The 18,682-nt window shown below is 25.3% G+C and overlaps 6 protein-coding genes across 10 annotated transcripts in view; 5 read left to right on the top strand and 1 right to left on the bottom strand.

The window, feature by feature from the left end:
- Positions 1 to 5,451, top strand: part of LOC122849877 — a 77,605-nt gene extending 72,154 nt beyond the window's left edge. Inside the window, exons 6-10 of the mRNA XM_044148734.1 lie at positions 147 to 374; positions 628 to 758; positions 829 to 1,952; positions 2,043 to 2,212; positions 2,404 to 5,451. Coding sequence (XP_044004669.1) covers positions 147 to 374; positions 628 to 758; positions 829 to 1,952; positions 2,043 to 2,212; positions 2,404 to 5,394 — 4,644 coding nt within the window. The 3' untranslated portion in view covers positions 5,395 to 5,451. The remainder of the gene's footprint in view (positions 1 to 146; positions 375 to 627; positions 759 to 828; positions 1,953 to 2,042; positions 2,213 to 2,403) is intronic.
- Positions 5,452 to 5,528: 77 nt separating this feature from the next.
- Positions 5,529 to 8,052, bottom strand: LOC122849883 (cleavage stimulation factor subunit 2). Of its 4 annotated transcripts, none has more exons than XM_044148743.1 (8): positions 7,864 to 8,028; positions 7,706 to 7,784; positions 7,011 to 7,591; positions 6,785 to 6,947; positions 6,660 to 6,707; positions 6,468 to 6,559; positions 6,191 to 6,390; positions 5,529 to 5,770 (listed from the first exon to the last, which is right to left on the bottom strand). In XM_044148743.1, exons 1-8 carry the CDS (start codon positions 7,922 to 7,924, stop codon positions 5,651 to 5,653), a joined length of 1,344 nt encoding a protein of 447 aa, XP_044004678.1. In that variant the 5' UTR covers positions 7,925 to 8,028; the 3' UTR covers positions 5,529 to 5,650. The 4 variants fall into 4 exon arrangements, with proteins under 4 accessions (XP_044004678.1, XP_044004677.1, XP_044004680.1 ...); XM_044148742.1 differs by having other exon boundaries at positions 5,530 to 5,770; positions 6,191 to 6,393; XM_044148745.1 differs by lacking the exon at positions 6,660 to 6,707 and having other exon boundaries at positions 5,531 to 5,770.
- A 55-nt stretch (positions 8,053 to 8,107) lies between these two features.
- LOC122849885 (DNA excision repair protein ERCC-1) lies at positions 8,108 to 9,458 on the top strand. Its single transcript, XM_044148747.1, has 4 exons — positions 8,108 to 8,347; positions 8,429 to 8,623; positions 8,690 to 8,875; positions 8,938 to 9,458. The coding sequence occupies exons 1-4, from the start codon at positions 8,213 to 8,215 to the stop codon at positions 9,136 to 9,138; spliced, it is 717 nt and encodes a 238-aa protein (XP_044004682.1). The 5' UTR covers positions 8,108 to 8,212; the 3' UTR covers positions 9,139 to 9,458.
- On the top strand, positions 9,325 to 10,623 carry LOC122849884 (immunoglobulin-binding protein 1). The gene has a single exon (XM_044148746.1). It carries the CDS (start codon positions 9,325 to 9,327, stop codon positions 10,558 to 10,560), a length of 1,236 nt encoding a protein of 411 aa, XP_044004681.1. The 3' UTR covers positions 10,561 to 10,623.
- A 217-nt stretch (positions 10,624 to 10,840) lies between these two features.
- The window catches only part of LOC122849880 (membralin), a 34,936-nt gene continuing 27,094 nt past the window's right edge, over positions 10,841 to 18,682 (top strand). The window contains exons 1-8 of one of the 2 annotated variants that reach the window (XM_044148737.1): positions 10,841 to 11,159; positions 11,836 to 12,322; positions 12,399 to 12,634; positions 12,737 to 12,944; positions 13,058 to 13,202; positions 13,255 to 13,498; positions 13,577 to 13,667; positions 15,497 to 15,554. In XM_044148737.1, coding sequence (XP_044004672.1) covers positions 11,969 to 12,322; positions 12,399 to 12,634; positions 12,737 to 12,944; positions 13,058 to 13,202; positions 13,255 to 13,498; positions 13,577 to 13,667; positions 15,497 to 15,554 — 1,336 coding nt within the window. In that variant the 5' untranslated portion in view covers positions 10,841 to 11,159; positions 11,836 to 11,968. The remainder of the gene's footprint in view (positions 11,160 to 11,835; positions 12,323 to 12,398; positions 12,635 to 12,736; positions 12,945 to 13,057; positions 13,203 to 13,254; positions 13,499 to 13,576; positions 13,668 to 15,496; positions 15,555 to 18,682) is intronic. The other variant, XM_044148738.1, reaches the window with a different exon arrangement.
- Positions 15,900 to 17,602, top strand: LOC122849882 (cytochrome P450 9e2-like). The gene has a single exon (XM_044148741.1). It carries the CDS (start codon positions 16,061 to 16,063, stop codon positions 17,567 to 17,569), a length of 1,509 nt encoding a protein of 502 aa, XP_044004676.1. The 5' UTR covers positions 15,900 to 16,060; the 3' UTR covers positions 17,570 to 17,602.

Genomic DNA, 18,682 nt, shown 5'->3' on the forward strand with positions numbered 1-18,682 from the left:
ATGACTCAACATTAAAGCCTTTCAACTTCTCATTCAATTTACCTACAATCACCTAAGCAATCCTTAAAAATAATTAAACTAATTTATAAATCAACTTGTTGTTGATGATTATTATTAATTTTATTATTTACTTTTTTTGTTTACAGAATATTGAAAATGAATTATCAGGTCCATCAGATAATGAATCAATGAACGAGTTTCAAGCTATTAGTGCAATAACCCAGCACTTTGTTCATCTGCATGGTGTCCTTCAGAATCTTGAGGGACGAATGATAGAGACAGTTCGAATTGGAAGCAAACAACGTGATAAAAAACTTGTTGAAATACGTGATCATACAAAGGGACTCACTGAAAAGTTTCAAGATGCAATGCTGGTTTGTAAATTATTATTATTATTTATATAATTTAATACACGCATATATTTACTTTATGTACAACACAGCATGTCAATGATTTACGTCTATCCAAGATACAACTTTAAGATACCATATTTTATGAAAATTATTTTTTCAATTGATATTTAGTCAAGATACATAAATAATAAAAAAAAAAAAAATTTAATTATAATTTATTTCTTTGTGGGAAATGAATTATTAAAGAAGTAATTTTATTATTATTTTTTTTCAGTTGGCAGGAATAACTTTTAAACACTGTGAAACAGTTGATATTTTACCAGTTATTAAAAAATTGGAAACTCTTGTAAATTTACCATGTCATCTTGTTAAAGATACAACATCAAATGAAAATTCTTATGTCAAGTAAGTATATATATATTTCTTGAATTGATAATTGTATCGTTAATTAATTAATATTTGTTTGTTTTATTAGATTTCATGTTGAGCAAATAACTGATATTTTGGAGAGTCATTGTAAAATTGAAATACAAGTAGCCAATCCATATCGTTTACAAACAAAAGAAGAATTACCAAAAGAATATATATTGTCTCAATTTCATCCATCAACTCCAGAGTATCCAGGACTTGATGAAGTTGTACAATCAGACGGTATGTCTCCTACATTGTCATCTTCAATATCTCCAGTACTATCAAAGTCAAATCAATCATCAACATTAACACTTGAATCTGGCTCAATAAAAGCATCAATTGTTTCAACAAATTCACTTAATTCACAAAATAATTTACAATATAAAAAATCACAAATGGTACATGTAACACATCTTGAAAGTCCATCAAAATTTTATGTCAGATCAGAATATGATGATGATAATTTTCGTACAATAACTGAACAATTAAAAGCATATAATTTTTCTGGTACTCAACCAGATGAAATAATACAAAATAATATTTATGCTGTATGTCATAATGATATTAAAATATGGTATCGTGGAAGAGTTAGAAAAATTGATATTATCAATATTGATAATGATTTGTGGTCTGTATTTGCAATTGATTATGGATTTGAAGAAATAAATGTATCAAAAAAAAATATACGTTTATTGAGTGATGATTTACTTGGTATTGCACCAATGGCTGAGGAACATCGTCTTGTTAGTATTGATCCAATAAATGGTAATCAATGGTCAAAAGAAGCAACATTATTTATGAAAAGAATGCTTAAAGATAGTGGTAATGATATGAGTGCTGAAATGTATCGTTATAATGAATGGAATCAACGTGATGTTGATCTTGTTGTTGGTTCAGTTAATAAATCATCAATACGTGATTCATTATTACTTCAAGGTTTTGGTACATTTGTATCAATTGATAAATTACTTAGAAAAAATCCAGATAGTTCAAATGCATTTCATTATGAAAAATTAGAACTTGAAAAATATTATTCTGTTGAAATATTACAAATTGAAAATCCACATGAAATTTATGTTAAAAAAAATGATTATGATGATGAAGTATTTCGACAAATGTCCAATGAACTTACAACTGATTATTCAAAAAATAAAAAAACAAGAAGTGTTATTTTTTCTCCTGCTACTGGTATGTATTTATTTTATTTTTTTTTTACTTTTTGTAATTTAATTTTTATTAATTGGTTGATTGATTTTATTTATTTGTTTATTTTTCTAGGAATGCCATGTGCTGTTTCATATGATAAAATTTGGTATCGAGCAATTATTGTTAATGTTCCAAAGCCAAAAATTGTAACTGTTTTTTTGGTTGATTATGGAAAAAAAGTAACTGTTAAATTTTCAAAAATGTTACGTCTTGATCCGTCTTATCAATCAATAACAACAAGGGTAAATATTATTTTTATATTCAATTAAATTTTATTTCATCTACAATTGATAGACATAAACGAAAAAAAAATAAAATAAAATAAACTTTAAAAGTAAATTTTAAATAAAATAGTCAATCTTTTTGAGAGGTGACTTGATATGATACAACAATATTTATTTGATGTAAAATAGAAATATTTTTTTATTGACAGGCTATTAAAATCTCTTTACGTGATGTTGCACCACCAGTTGGCAGTTCAACATGGTCAAAAAAAGCTTCAACATATATTCAAGCATGGACACCAGGAAAAGTTCGTATAATAGCATATGAAAAAATTGATTCATTTTATTCAGTATGTTTACTTCATAAAAAAGAAAATTTAAATTCAAAATTAGTACTTGTTGAAGAAGCAATTAGTATTGGTCCAGTATCAAAACCAATTGCCAAAGAAACACGTGATTCATCAATTATTAAAAATAATTTATCACAAATAAATACATCAATTGAAGATGATAAAAAATTAAATTCTTCTGCTACTATTTCTTATGGTTCATCAATGGCAATTGAATATAAAAAAAAGCCAAATGTTACAAAACACATTGAAGAAGATCCATTTAAAGTTTTAGTTAAAATTGTTCATGTTGTATCACCATCAGAAATATATGTATCAGATGTTGCACGTGAAATGGAATTTTCAAAAATTGAAAAAAAATTACAAATAAAATATGATAATCATGAAACAATTGATAAAAAATCAATTGAATGGAAAATTGGTAAAATATGTGTTGTTTATTGTGAAAATGCAAAATATTATTATCGTGGACAAATAAAAGATACAATAAATGATAATAAATTTATTGTATTTCTTATTGATATTGGAAAAACAATAACAGTTGAAAAAAAAAATTTACAATCAATTGGTTTTAAATTTGAACAATTTCCAGCACTTGTATTTCGTGTTAAACTTGGTGGTATGATACCATGTGGTGGTTCAACAACATGGCCATCATCATCATGTGAAAAATTACGTGAATTAATTGATAATACACATAATGCTAAATTTTATATAACAAAAGTTGGTGATGATGAAGACGGTGGTCCAATGATTGTTGAATTATTTTGTGAACAAATAAATGTTCATCATGCAATTAGTCCAGATGTTAAAGAAATATTAAGTATAAATAGACGTCTATTAGAACTTGGTCTTGCTGTACAATTGAAAAATTATGACTATAAAAAGTTAAAATTTTTAGCATTCGAAGTACAAAGAGAAATGTCTGTTAATGATTTACGTATACATGATGATGCATTGTTAAATCATAGTCTTGATAAAAGTAATGATTCAGAATGTATTAATTCAGATTCAACAGTAACACCTGAAAATTCATATCCAGATGACGATGAAGTATCTGATGCGGATGATTATATAGATGAAATTGATGAAAATTATGTTAATTCAAGATTTGCTGTATGGCCAAAAGCTGAAAAATTTCAGAGAAAAAAATTTTATGGTACATCAAAATTTGTTAGTATTGATGGTTGTGCATATATTGTTGTTGCTCAGCCAAATAAAACAACTGAAAAACTAAGATTTATTGAATTTGAATTATCAAAAGTATATCCATATAAAAAATGTGATACAAAATTATCAGATATTAAACCAGGTGATATTTGTATTGCTAAAATGCATACATTTAATACATGGCACAGAGCTGAAGTATTAAAAATTCAAAAAGGCAAACCACTTATTCGTTTTGTTGATTGGGGTAATGTTGAATATTGTTCACCAAGATTTATTCATAAAATGATTAATTATCAAGATGAACCAAGACAAGCAACAAAATGTCAAATATATGGTTTAAAATCATGTAACTCAAGTAGTTTTACTAAAGAAGATATTGATAATATTCATGGAATAATTGTTGAACAAAATTTATTTATTGAAGTTGTAAATAATAACAGTGAATTGCCAGTTGTTATTATACGTCTTGTTAATCAAGATATGATTGAACTTGTTGATTTTCTTTACAATGTCATGAGAATGAATGTTTATCCACCAAAACCAATAACACAAACTTTAAGTAATGAAGATTTTGACGACGATGATGATGATGAAGAAGAAGATGACGAAGTCAATGTTAATGATATTAATGTCAATACAAATACAGTTGATGATGATGCTAATAATTGTGATGATATTGTTGAACGTGATTTTATTGAATTTGAAAAATCAGAATCACCAGTTGATGATCGTGATGTTGTACTAGAAGAAACTGACAGTGATGATCTTGAAGATTTAATTGATGAAGGAAAAGTTGTCATGTCCATGCAACAAAAATTTGTTGATAATGCTAATAATGACAATGACATTATTGTTAATGATAAAATACAAACTAATATATATGAAGGTAAATTTATTAGACGAAATACAGATACATCAAGTGATGATTATGTTAGTCGTGAATCTTCATTGGATATTAATATTAAAAATCCAAGTATCACAGATGATAGTGATGTTAAATTAGATAGTCCTATTGATGACAGTGTACAGTATGAATTTAAAAATCTTGTTATTCCAAATGATGTTACTATTTTTTGTGGTGCACTTGGTGAAGTTAATCCATTATTTCCAAATTTAGTTACAATTCATATTGACAATACACCAGATCATCCAGAGCTATCACGTTTATCAAAAATGTATGAAAAAATAATGATTGAAATGCAAGAATTTGCTGAAACACAACCACTTGTTGAAAATATTTCTGAAAATATACCATGTTGTGCTAAATATAATTTTGATGGACAATGGTATCGTTGTTTAGTTAAAAAAAAACCACCACCATATTCAAATGATCCATTAATTGAAGTTGAATTTGTCGATTGGGGCAATACACAAATGGTTGATATTGATGAGCTACGTATTTTACGTAATAAATGGATGATGCTACCTAAAATGGCTATTAATTGTCGTATTTGGGGTATTGAAAAACCAGATGGACATGTTGATCCAACAATAAGAGATTGGCTCAAGACTATTTGTGATAAAATTAAAAAATCATTGATAATTGTTGTTAAAAATATTGAACCACATGGACCAGCTGTACAAATTTATACAAATTATGAAAAGAAAAAACTTGTTTATCAAACTTTGATTGATCAAAAAAAATTTATCTTGGATCTTGATGATTGCACTACTTATTAAGTAAGAAAAATTATATTTAATACTCGTTTTTTATACTTAAAGTATTGATATAGATTTTTTCTTTTCATAATTGAATGAATTTCTTTAGAAAAAAATAACAATACTCAAATGAATTTTATTTATTTTCTTAGTTATTATCTTTATTGTATTTCTCTTTTTTTTATTATTATTTTTTCATGATTTATATAGACTTATAATGTGTTTCAATCGTTATGACAGTGTATTATTATAAATTTAAAAAATATCATTAAGACAATCATCGTTGTGTGCTCTTAGCAATTTGTTCTTTGAGCACAAGAATACTCTGTCGTTGTTCTGGTGGTAACATGGCGATTTGTTCATCAGACAACTGTAAAACTTGCATTATCAATGCAGCCTAAAAACAAAACAAAAAAACAAACGAAATAATCAAAAATGAATTTAATAATAATTATTTAAAATTATCAAGTAAAAAAAAAAAAAAGTGATGAAAATTATGACAAGCGTTAATCAATATTAAATTGATAAAAATAAAAAAAATAACATATTTTTGTATGGCATTATGAAAACATAGATTTTTGTTAAAAACAAATCATTTTTTTTTTTATTTTTTTTTTTTGCGTATGATTAAATCATAATTAGATTTTAAGTTGAAAAAAAAATAACGACGAAAAAAAAAATAAAACGTTATAAATATATTTTGTAAGAGAAAGTTAATAAATGATTTCTTTTTATCTTCAAGTAAATGTGTCAAGGAAGTTGCATTGTTTATTTATTATTTTTTGATAAAAAGTTGTTGAATTTTTTGTTAACATACCTTTTCTTGATCGGAAGCACCACTGGGAATATTTCCGGCAGGTGACATGCCAGCCATGAGACGTGATGTTGCTGTACTACTTGCAATTGAAGAAAGACCACTTGGTGGTGTTGCTGATGTCATTGTATTTGGTACAATTGGTGCTACAACTGGAGCTGCAACTGGACGTGGTACTGGTGGTGGTACAGTTGTTACTGGTGTTGCTAAAAGTAATTAATAAATTTTTATTATACCTTCAATTATAAATTATTGTTAATTTAAATAAAAAAAAACTTACGATTTATTTTATTCATTCTCGGATCAACTGGCATTCTTGGATCACGTGGATCTCTTCCAAATCTATCAGCTCTTGGATCTCGGCAAAAAGCACTGAAAATTAATTAAATTATTTTATAAAAAAATATATTTTTAGCTCTTAAATAAATACCCAAATTTAATTTAATCAGTATGAATAAAATAACATTAAAACCTTTCAAGTCCATCAACTGGAAGTACGCTAGGCAAAGTAGGAAGAAATCTTTTGAAAAATTATTGTTAATATTATATTTAATATTAATAATGATAAAATTTTAATTAAATAAATATTTTACTAACTTGTCAGGAAGACTGAATGCAGCACGATTATCAACAACAGGTGGAATAACTGGTGGTACAACTGGAGCTGGTTGAATTACTGGTTGTGTTCTAAGATCTTGATCCATTCGAGCTAGTCTTGGATCCATTTGTCTATCCAGTGTACGTAAATCAACATCTTGTCCTAAATAAAAATAATAATTAAATTGATATTTTTTTATATTTAATATTTATTATAATAATTTACCAGCAAATATTGGAGCTGGTGGATTAATAACAGGTGGTGGTCTATTGATAGTTGCCCATGGTTCTTCAATTCTTGGTGGTGGAATATTATGTAAAGTTGATGATTTATCATTTGGCAATAATAATGGTGGTATTGGATTTGCTTTTTGAAGCATAGTAACAGCAGTATGTGGATCAACAATTCTCATGACAACTTGTGCTTGTAATAATGCATATGCAAGTTGAGGATTTTGTAGCAACATTTGTCTAGCTTCATTTGGATTATTTTGTACACAAAGTTTCATTTGTTTCATTAATTCAAACATTTGTTCTGGTGGTAATGATGCAACTGCTTTGCTAATAGCTTCTGGTGCTTTATCTGATTGTACAGCTTCACCATATGGATTTTCAGTATTTTGTCCTTGAAGTAAACTTTGCATTTCCATACGTGATTTTTCTGTACATGCATTATCAACACGTAATGTACGTCCACCAATTTCATAACCATTTAAATTTCTCATTGCACTGTGAGCTGTTTGTGTATCTTTGTATTCACAAAAACCATATCCTTTTGGTTTACCAGTTTCACGATCATAAACAAGTCTATAAAAAATAATTTACAAAAATTAGTAAATAACAAACCTTGAGTCAGCTTTTGAGGTTAGTAATTGTTAGTGTTATTAAGACATAATGATAAAAAATATAATTTTTAATTACTTGAAAGAAAGAACTGGTCCAACTTCACTAAAAATATCCTTTAAATTTTCTTCAGTTGCTTCGTAAGGAATATTTCCAACTAAATAAAAACATTAATAAAAATAAATCAGTCAAATATTTATTTTTGTATATTTATAAATTCAGACAATAATATTTACCAAATACACTTCTCATGGATTTATCCATGAGATTTTGATCAGTTATCGGTGAATCATTCATTTTATTTGTCAATTGTTTATATACTTTTCAAGTTAAAATATAAACAAACAAGCCGGAAAATTGCTTGAGTTCTGTTTGGCAATTTTTCTATTTGTTTCTGTGTCTTTTTCTCTCGTTTTTGTCCTTCTCTTTCTCTCTAAACAATTTATCCAAGATGTCAGTTAAGGTTAGCTCAATGTTTTTGCTTCCAGTAATACACTCTTCATTCATAAATCATCATGACAATTGATAAACACATTTATTTATTATTAAAATACTTGATTATTTAAATTTTATAAATTATATATTATGGAGAACACAGTTGAAGCAACTGATGAACCAATTTTACCTGCAAAATTAGCAAAAATTGAAGAACCAGTTACAAAAATAGAACCAAGTAAAAAATCACATGGTTCAAATGTTGTTCTTGTCAGTAAAAAACAAGTATGTAAAAACAATTATTATTATTAACAACAAATAAATAATTAAAATCTAATAATTAATTTTTGTTTTTTAATTTTTCAGAGAGGTAATCCAGTATTAAAATTTGTTAAAAATGTCACTGTGGAATATGATGATGTTGTTCCAGACTATGTCTTTAGTCCTAAAGTATGTGCAATGTATTTGTCATTAAAATATCACCAGCTACATCCTGATTACATTCATGAACGTTTGAAATTATTAAAAAATGCTTATCAACTCAGAGTACTTCTTGTTATGGTAAATATATTTTAAATTATACTTGTAATTCAGTAAATTTAATGTTATTATTTTTTTTCAACACAGGTTGATGTTCAAGATCCAGATCACAGCTTAAAACTCTTGACAAGAATTTGTATTCTTGCTGATTTAACACTTATGCTTGCATGGAGTCCAGAAGATGCTGCTAGAATCATTGAAACATATAAAATATATGAAAATAAACCACCTGATTTAATCATGGAACGTACTGACACAAATCCACAACAAAAAGTATTTATATATTTTTTAAAAATTGTGTTATTATATATTTTAATTTTAATTATTTTTTTCAGTTGATTAATGCTTTGACATCAGTTAGATCAGTCAATAAAACTGATGCAATGACACTTTTAACGACATTTGGTACATTAGAAGGAATTTTAAAAGCAACACCAACTAGTCTTTCACTTTGTCCTGGTTTTGGTAGTCAAAAAGCTCAAAGGCTTCACAAAGTTTTGCATGATACATTTTTACGTGATTCATCAACAAAATAATTTATTTTAATTTATTATTAATTTAATCTTTAGATTTTTTCTTAATTTACAATTGAGCTATTTTTTTCTTTTATTTATAAATTATAATAATGCAAATAAACTAAATATTTTTTTTACATTTAATTAGGATTTTTGAATGTACATTTTTGTTGGCTCCAAAATCGCCATATTTAATTATTAGTACATATGAAAAAAAATCATCTAGATGGCTTGTTATCTAACCTCGAAAAATTGCGAAAAATACTGTCAAATAATAAAAAAACAAAACGAATTTTCCATGCCGGTTGGGTGCTTCTGTTAATAATAAAAAAAATGGAAAATACAGAAAATACAAATCAAGAATGTCTTTCAGAGATGTTTGACAATGGTTTTAAATTATTTAATAATTTATCAAAAACTGAAGAACCAACAAACAGTCTCAAGGTACAAATTGACATTAAAAAATGCATAAAAATATTTGAAGAATCAACAAAATTAGTATCAATTGCTGATATATTTTCTACAAATGAATCATTCGAAGAAATTCCAACTGAACAAATTAAATATTATCTTTTACCAGCATTTCTTGGTACACTTGCAACAAAACTTGCTGATCGTGATAATCGTATGCATAATGTTGAAATATCTGAAATATATTTCTATGATTTTCTTGAACGTGTTAAATCATATGGCATTGTCAATATTGAATTACCAAAAAGAAATGATAATGATAATAAAGAGCCAACAAGTGATACAAGTGTACCAAGTGGTTCACAAGAATTATCAAATGAAAATGATAAGACAGTAAATGAAAAAAAGATTGAAGAAATGGTTAACACACGTGCAAATACACTACAAAAATATAAAAAAGAAAAAGAATTGAAAGATAAACTACAAGTATTAGAACAAAATATGAATAGTGAAAATATTGATGATGAAATGAAACGTAATTATTACACAACATTAATTAAATTATATGTATTTCAAGCATTTGAAGAATTAAATTCATTATCACAAGAAAAAGAAATATTAAAATACATGGCTAAAATTAAAGTTGATGGTGTTGATAATAAAGATAAAAAATATGTACAACCAAAATTAAAGCCAATAATTATAACAAGAAATGAAGTACAAAAAAAAGTATATGGAGCTGGTTATCCAAGTTTACCAGTTATGTCTGTTTCTGAATTTTATGAAAAAAAAGTTGCTGATGGTGAATGGCCAGCTGGTGGAGAACCTGGTACAACTGTTGGTGGTAAAGCATTGACTGAATCAACATCTGTTGTGGGAGAATACAAGGAAGCCCAGGAAGATCCTGATAAAATTGAAAAAGAAAGAAAAATTGAAGAAGACAGTGAAGAGTTTCTTGCACAACAAAGAGCTATGGATGAGTATAAAGATACTCATAGAAGAGGCTGGGGTAATCGACACAATCGCAGCTAAATTTATCATTTTTTTTTTTTCATAAAATTTGTATTAAATATTACAATAAATAATTAAACTAACATTTTATAATATGTACCAATAGTTATTGTTGTTTATTGAAAATTCAATTTTTAGACAATGAAAATTAACGTGAAAAATAATTTTTTATATTTATCATTTTGTCATCAAAATAAATTGATAATTTGTTTTGAAAATTTTATTTACATTTAGATAATATTATTTATATAAAAAATAATTTTATTATTGCGTTTTAAAAAATGATATTGATAATAATGTCATTTTCTTTTTTATCATAAAATTAATCGCTGCAATTGTAAACTCGCCATAACGTTGTGCTGGAAGTTGTGTCGCTCATGTCATCAAAACAACCTGATTAAAAAGTGACATTTTCGACTGTCTAAATATTGTATTTTTTAACAAACAATATTATTAATAATAATTGATACGTATTTTATTTATAAATATATAAATTTAGTTTAGATAAATTGTGAAATGTTTTACTTTTTAACTGTGAATTTACAATATTGTTGATATTTTTGATGATGATCATTGGTGTTGATTGATTTTGAGTATCTTTGTTGACTCAAATTGACAAGGTATGATTATTTATAATATTAGTAATTATTAAATAATGATTATTTATATAATAACAATTTTTAAAACAAAAAAATTTAGACAAATTAATTATTTTCATTGTAATTTTTGTGTCTCGTTTTTTTTATTTTCTTTTTTTTTGTTTTTTATATGGACCATATGATTTGTTGTGTTTTTTAGTTGATCATTCAAATGATGATTATTATTTTTAATGATTATTATGTAACTATTTTCATGTGATATACTTTCACGAATTTATTTATTTATTTTTAAATTTCTTACTTTCATTTGAAAGTTAAAAAATAATAATCAATTTTATTTTTATTTTTTTTTTATTTGTGTTATTCTAGAATGATAAAAATTATTTTTAATAACGACAAAGATAACACTATATTTATCAACAATAATTAAAAAATAATAATAACAAATGCATTAATAAAAAATTTATAAATATTTCTTTAAAATTTAATTTTTTAATATTGACATTTAAACTTTGTTTCATTATAATTTTTGTCATTTACATAATAATAATTATTTATTTATTAAAACTGCATTCAACTTAACAAATGACCTTCATTACATTAATAACTTCAAACTAATAATTTATGATAATTTAAACTTTCTGATTCACCTTTTATATAAATATTTAAAAATAATTTTAATTTTTTTATTTTTCAGATGTACAGCAATTTTTTTTAACATTAGAAAATGTTAAAATTTATTTACAAGACTTTAAAAAAGTTTAATAATTATAAATAATTTATTATTATTTCAATTTTTAATTATTGAGATATAATTTTGAGTTTTTAAAATGTCTCAAGCTGATGTACCACTACTACCACCAAATAATAATTATTTAAATAACAACAACAACAACAATGTAATTAATAACAATATCAACAATAACAACAACAACAACAACAACAATAATAACAATAATAATAATAATAATCAGAATGGTGGAACAACTGAAAATAATCACAGTTTGGCTGCTGCATTTGCACCTGGTTTGATAAATCGTGCAAGAAATAATAACAATCAAACTTCACTTTATCATGTGAGAGATAGATTATTTCATGCATTATTTTTAAGAGCAGCACTTTTATATGCTAAAATGTTTCCAAAACCTGTACGAAGATTTATAGAATTTGTAGTTTTATTAAAGGTAAGGAAAAATTTTATAAAAAACAAAAAAATAAACGATTCAATTTTAGATAATTTAATATTTTATTTTGTTTCAGGCAATAATGGCATTTTTTGTAATGGCTTATATTCATATTGTATTTTCACAAGCACCAACAAATTGTTTAGAACATATAAAAGATGAATGGCCACGTGATGGAATATTAAGAGTTGAAATATTAAGACATGGTGGTGAAGATTATAATATTGAAAAAAGTTATGCAAAAGAAGAAAAAATAAAAATGGAAAAAATTGATGAGCTGAGTAGTGTACTTGGAATATTATCAAGAGATGGGTAAATAAAACAAATTAAATTATTAAAACTTTATTTTAGAATAATAAACTTAATTATTATCAGAGATTAATATATTTATAATTTAATATTTTTCATAAATAGATTTATAAATATTGAACCATCAGCAGTAGATGAAGAACGTGTTGCATCAAATAACGATAACAACGAACAAAATATAAGTTTGTCAGATGAAGTAATAGCAGCAACAATATCTGAGGTTCACAGTGAAATTTATGGACTAACAAATACTTCTACAAGTTCACAGTTATCAACAAATATATGGGATGGATTAGTCACTGATCCACCTGACGTAAGTTTAACCAATTTCAATAGATTAAAAAAAAATAACCAACTTTATAATTTGATATATTAAAAAAGAATTTCAATTATAAATTAAATATTTAAAAAAAATATATTTGTCAGGGATCTGATGTTGTTTCATCATCACTTCATTCTGCAAACAATACTGTTGTTCCAGTTAATTTTCAATCTCATGATAATGACAATGATGACATAGTAAAACCTTTGAAAGATCAAATTCCAAAAATTGAAGCTGTTGTAAGAGTTGGTGAGTAATTAATTAAATTAATTATATGAAATATTTGTTGACAATAAATTAGTATTTCCAGATGATGAATACATTGTTGAATATTCATTGGAGCATGGATTTTTACGTTTATCACCAGCAGCAAGACAAAGATTAAATATACCAGTTAAAATTGTTGTACTTGATCCAGTTAATGATAAATGTTTTGGTGATGGATTTTCAAGATTAATACTTGACGAATTTCTTGGATATGATGATCTTTTAATGGCAAATATTAAAACATTAGCTGAAAATGAAGGAAAAAAAGGATATCTACGGTATTTATATTTAATTTTTCTTTTTTTTAACAAATAAATTAATGTAATTTTTCATTTTAAATTTTATTTCGTTTATAGTAATGTTGTGACTGGTGAACAATATCGTTTTGTCAGCACTTGGATGGCAAGAACTTCATATTTAACTGCATTTTTTATTATGCTAATATTCGTAAGTAAAAAATAATATTTTTAAATTAAATATTATATTGAAAAATATAATAAATAATATTACCTATAATAAATTAAGGTAATAAAAAAAAACGAAAAATAAATAATAAATGATAAAGATAATATTGGCAATAAAAAACAGAATAATGTCAAGTCGAGTGCAGATGAGAAGTATAGGGTCTGTATAAAAACGAGTATGTTGGGTTAAAAAATTGTCCGACATTCATGTTGAACGATTGATATGTATAGAAGCTTTAATCAAACGACATTTTTACCATGAAATCTATGCAATGCGTAAGAGGATATGGCAATCAATTTAAACAAACCACCCTTAAATCTCCCTTTGGAGCAATGTTAACCATCGTATATATAGTAGAGATCAAATTTAACATGAGAGTATGAGATAAATATATCTGTTTTTGTGCGTATACGTGTATATGTTAGGGATATAGAAAGTAGAATGAGAATGACGATATCAAAAGTTCACAATTTGACCTATCTATATTTTTTATCTCTCTCACTTTTGTATGTGTAAAACTAGTAGTCCTTGGTTGTGAGGTTCAACCAGTCATATATAAATCAACGTTATTAGGGGGCATCATATTCGTCGTTGTCGTTGTACCAGCCCCAAGCTGGTCATTTTGTATCAAATTATCGTGAAATATGCCTTTTGAAAATATACGATATAATATCAACGACTAACTTGGCAAATTTGAAATATATTTCAATTTAAATAGAGCTTTTTTTTTCATCAATTTAATTTGATTATCAATTTTTTTTTTTTTGATGTTAATTTTATTTGATTAATTTTTTTGATTATAATTAAATTATTAATATAATTAAATTTAAAATCAATATGTAGTTTAGGATAAAGCATTGAGGGTAGTTTTGATGGTAAATTTAACCACTAATCGCTTCTCTGTGTGTATGAAAATTACGAAAAAAAAAAAACTAAAACTTTTCTGCAAATGTCTCGTGTCGATACACGTGATTCATGTAAAGGGTCATAGACTCAATTTTATTCAGTCACATGGCAACGACTGTTGTCGATCACATTCACCAGTCTCCTTTATCATCATCCCCCTCGTATTTTATTATTTTACTTCTTATTTATTTTTGTCTTTAAAATTATTTTATTTCTATTTTTATATAATTTTTATATTCTGTCGTAGACAAAAATAATTTATTTTATTTCTGTTATTGATATAAATATTTTTTTTATTTTTATATTAATCAAGTTTAATAACGTGCTTATTTATTTTATCAATGGAAGAAAAAAAAATCATATAATAAATTGACTCAAAATTTGAAAAATATTAATAATTGTTGAAAATTCAATTGATGATTTGAATGATTAATTTATGACAATAACTGCTATTGAAAATTTTGTGATTTATATGAAAAAATAGATGAATAAAATTAGAGTGAGAATAGTAAAAGAGAAAAATGATAAAGGGTCGTGTGAAATAATAAAAAAAAAAAGAGTGATAAATATTCGTTAATTAAAGAACGAAGGAAGCTTTTTTATTTATTTTTTTTTTATTTTCCCCGAGATTCTCATTGTCAGAAATAATGAATAATCCAAGTTAGGGTGACAGGTGGTGCTATGTTCAATTCGTATCTCGTATAATTCAATTGTATGATTTGGTTTGACGAGATAACTGATACAATGCCTGTGGCTAGATTTAAAATTTCTAACTATCACGATATCGAGACAATCAAATTTCACATTGCCCGATAAATTTTAATTTCTATTAACAAAATTAAAAATATATATCAAAATGTTTTAAAATATGTTTTATTATATTTTATATTTTTATTTTTTTTTAGACGGTTGCCATCACAATGCTGCTTCGTTATTCTCATCATCAGATATTTATCTTTATTGGTGAGTTAATATTTAACAATAATTATCTAACAATTTATTTTAGTTATTATTATTTAAAGAAAAATATTAAATAAAAAGTAAGGTGACTTGAAAAAAAATAATAAATAATATCTATAAAGACTTAGCCATTTTTAAATTTTGTTTTCTCTGAAATACACTTTCTAAAAAAAATTTTAAAACATATATTTTGTATTAATAAATCTAACGGAACAATTTCGGACATATCTATAAATTTTTTTTTTATTTATTTTGGTTCAACCTTGGATATAGAATCCACTTCTTTCATTTCTTTTTTCTCCTTCTACATCAACGCGTCTCTCCCACTTTTTTAATGTTATTTGATGGTATAAGTTTCCTAGTTTTGTGACAGTCCAAAGACGTATCTAAATACGCACAAGATAAATTACGTAACGCGATAAAAAAATAAAAAGTCAAGTCTGAGTTTACAGTTATCGTTTATTAATAATTAAAATATAAAATCAAATAAATAAAATAACAAATTTAAAATGGAATTATTAACATTTTTACTGTGGATGTTAATGATCGGTGTGACAAGTGGATTGTATATGTTATATTCACAAATGACCTACTGGTCAGGTAAAAGTGTACCGTATGAAAAAGTAACACCAATCATTGGAAGTCTAGCACCAGTATTTTTTCGAAAAAAATCATTCCCAGAATTTATTTATGAAGCATATAATAAATACAAGGATGCAAAATATTATGGAATGATGGAATTCAATACACCAATAATATTAGTAAAAGACATTGATTTATTGAAAGACATTTGTATTAAAAATTTTGATAATAATCCAAATCATAAAAGTTTTGTTGACGAACGTATGGATCCAATAATGTCAAAAAATGTATTTTCATTACGTGATGAACGTTGGAAAAAAGTACGTGCTACATTAAGTCCATCATTTACAGCAAGTAAAATGAAATTTATGTTTAATCTTGTATCAAAATGTGCTGATGATTTTGTTAAATATTTAATTGATAATCCAGAATTAATAAAATCAATGGAAATGAAAGATGCGTTTACACGTTATACAAATGATGTTATTGCAACATCAGCATTTGGTATTAGTGTTGATTCAATGAAAAATCGTGATAATGACTTTTATTTATATGGTAAAGATGCAACATCATTTGATGGTATTCTTCAAACATTTAAATTTATATTTGTAAGATTTTTTCCAAGGTTAATGAAATTTCTTGGTTTTCAATTTTTATCTGCAAAAACAGATAAATTTTTTAAAAAATTAATGCATGAAACAGTTAAAATGAGAGATGAAAAATCAATTGTAAGACCTGATATGATACATTTACTAATGCAAGAAAGAGACAATGACAACGGTATCAGCATTGACATTGATGACATAATTGCACAGGCATTTATATTTTTTCTTGCTGGTTTTGATACAACTTCATCGCATATGACATTTTTATTTCATCTATTGGCTTTCAATAAAGATGTACAGGATAAATTATATGACGAAATTCAATCATTGACTGATAATGGAGAAATAACATATGAGGCATTATTAAAAATGAAATACATGGATATGGTTATGCATGAAGCTATGAGAATGTACCCACCAATTGTTGTTACTGATCGTGTTTGTGTAACACCATTTAAATTACCACCTGCTATGCCAGGTTGTAAAGAAATTATTGTTGAACGTGATACAATTTTTTGGATACCTATTTATGGTATTCACATGGATCCAAATTATTTTCCACAACCAGATAAATTTGATCCAGAAAGATTTAATGATGATAATAAAGATAATATTTTGCCAAATACATTAATTGGATTTGGATTGGGTCCACGTAAATGTATCGGTGAAAGATTTGCTGTTATGGAAACTAAAATTATTATTGCAAAAATATTGAAAAAATTTATTGTCAATCCAACTGATAAAACTAAAGAAAAAATTGTATTTGACAAAGCAAGTTTTAATATTAAAAACGAGGGTGGTGTTTGGTTGAATTTTGAATTGAGAAAATAATAAATATAATTTATCTCTTATTAATTGTCTTATTAGCAAGTGTTTTTTTCCTACAATTTTAATTTTTTTTTAAATTTTACAAGTAATTTTAGTTATTATTATTTCAAGAAAAATATTTTTTTTCCTCCTATTATAAAAAGGACACTTGACCGCTTTTTGTTCGTGATGTGATTGGTCGAAAATTTTTAGCATTTGTTTATAACTAATATTTTATTATTCTCTTTCCCATAAAAACACGTTGCTACGTTGTGTGGTTGCTACGTTTGTTCATTTTCGGCAATTAATTTATTTGAGTTGTGTCTTTCCTAGATCAAAAGTCATATTACACCTTTTTATTAAGTCCTATATATCCATATTTAATAAAAAAATATTATATTGATTAATACAAATATAATCCTAATATAAAAAGGGCAAACATCATCGGTCTTCCGGACATTTGATTGGTCATTGTTTTTTTCTCACTTACTCTCATACAAATTTCTTTCTGTTTGCCTTTTTCTATTATTTTTTTAATTATTTCGTTAGCAACGAAAAAACAACAAAAAAAAGCGAGTAAACAAAATTTTTTTTGATATTTTTTATATGTTTTTTTTAAAAATTGACATATTAGGCTAGCACAACTTTTTTAATAATTATTAGATCTTGATGCAATTGGGCTTGAAATTTTGTGCGAATTATGTGTTTTTTATGTGTGAAGAAATAAATTTGAAAGAAAATTTTTTAAAATATTTTTTATATTTTTTTTAAAAATTGACATATTAAGCTAGCACAACTTTTTTAATAATCATCGGATCTCGATGCAATTAGGCTTACAATTTTGTGCGAATTATGTGTTTTTTATGTGTGAAGAAATAAATTTGAAAGAAAATTTTTTTAAATATTTTTTATATTTTGTTTTAAAAATTGACATATTAAGGTAGCACAACTTTCTCAATAATCATCGGATCTCGATGCAATTGGGCTTAAAATTTTGTGCGAATTATGTGTTTTTTATGTGTGAAGAAATAAATTTGAAAGAAAATTTTTTTAAATATTTTTTATTTTTTTTTTACATTTTTTTAAAAAATTCAAATATTAAGCTAGCACAACTTTCTCAATAATCATCGGATCTTG

This window comes from Aphidius gifuensis, linkage group LG2 (genome assembly GCF_014905175.1).
Source record: "Aphidius gifuensis isolate YNYX2018 linkage group LG2, ASM1490517v1, whole genome shotgun sequence".
Taxonomy (NCBI): Eukaryota; Metazoa; Arthropoda; class Insecta; order Hymenoptera; family Braconidae; genus Aphidius; species Aphidius gifuensis.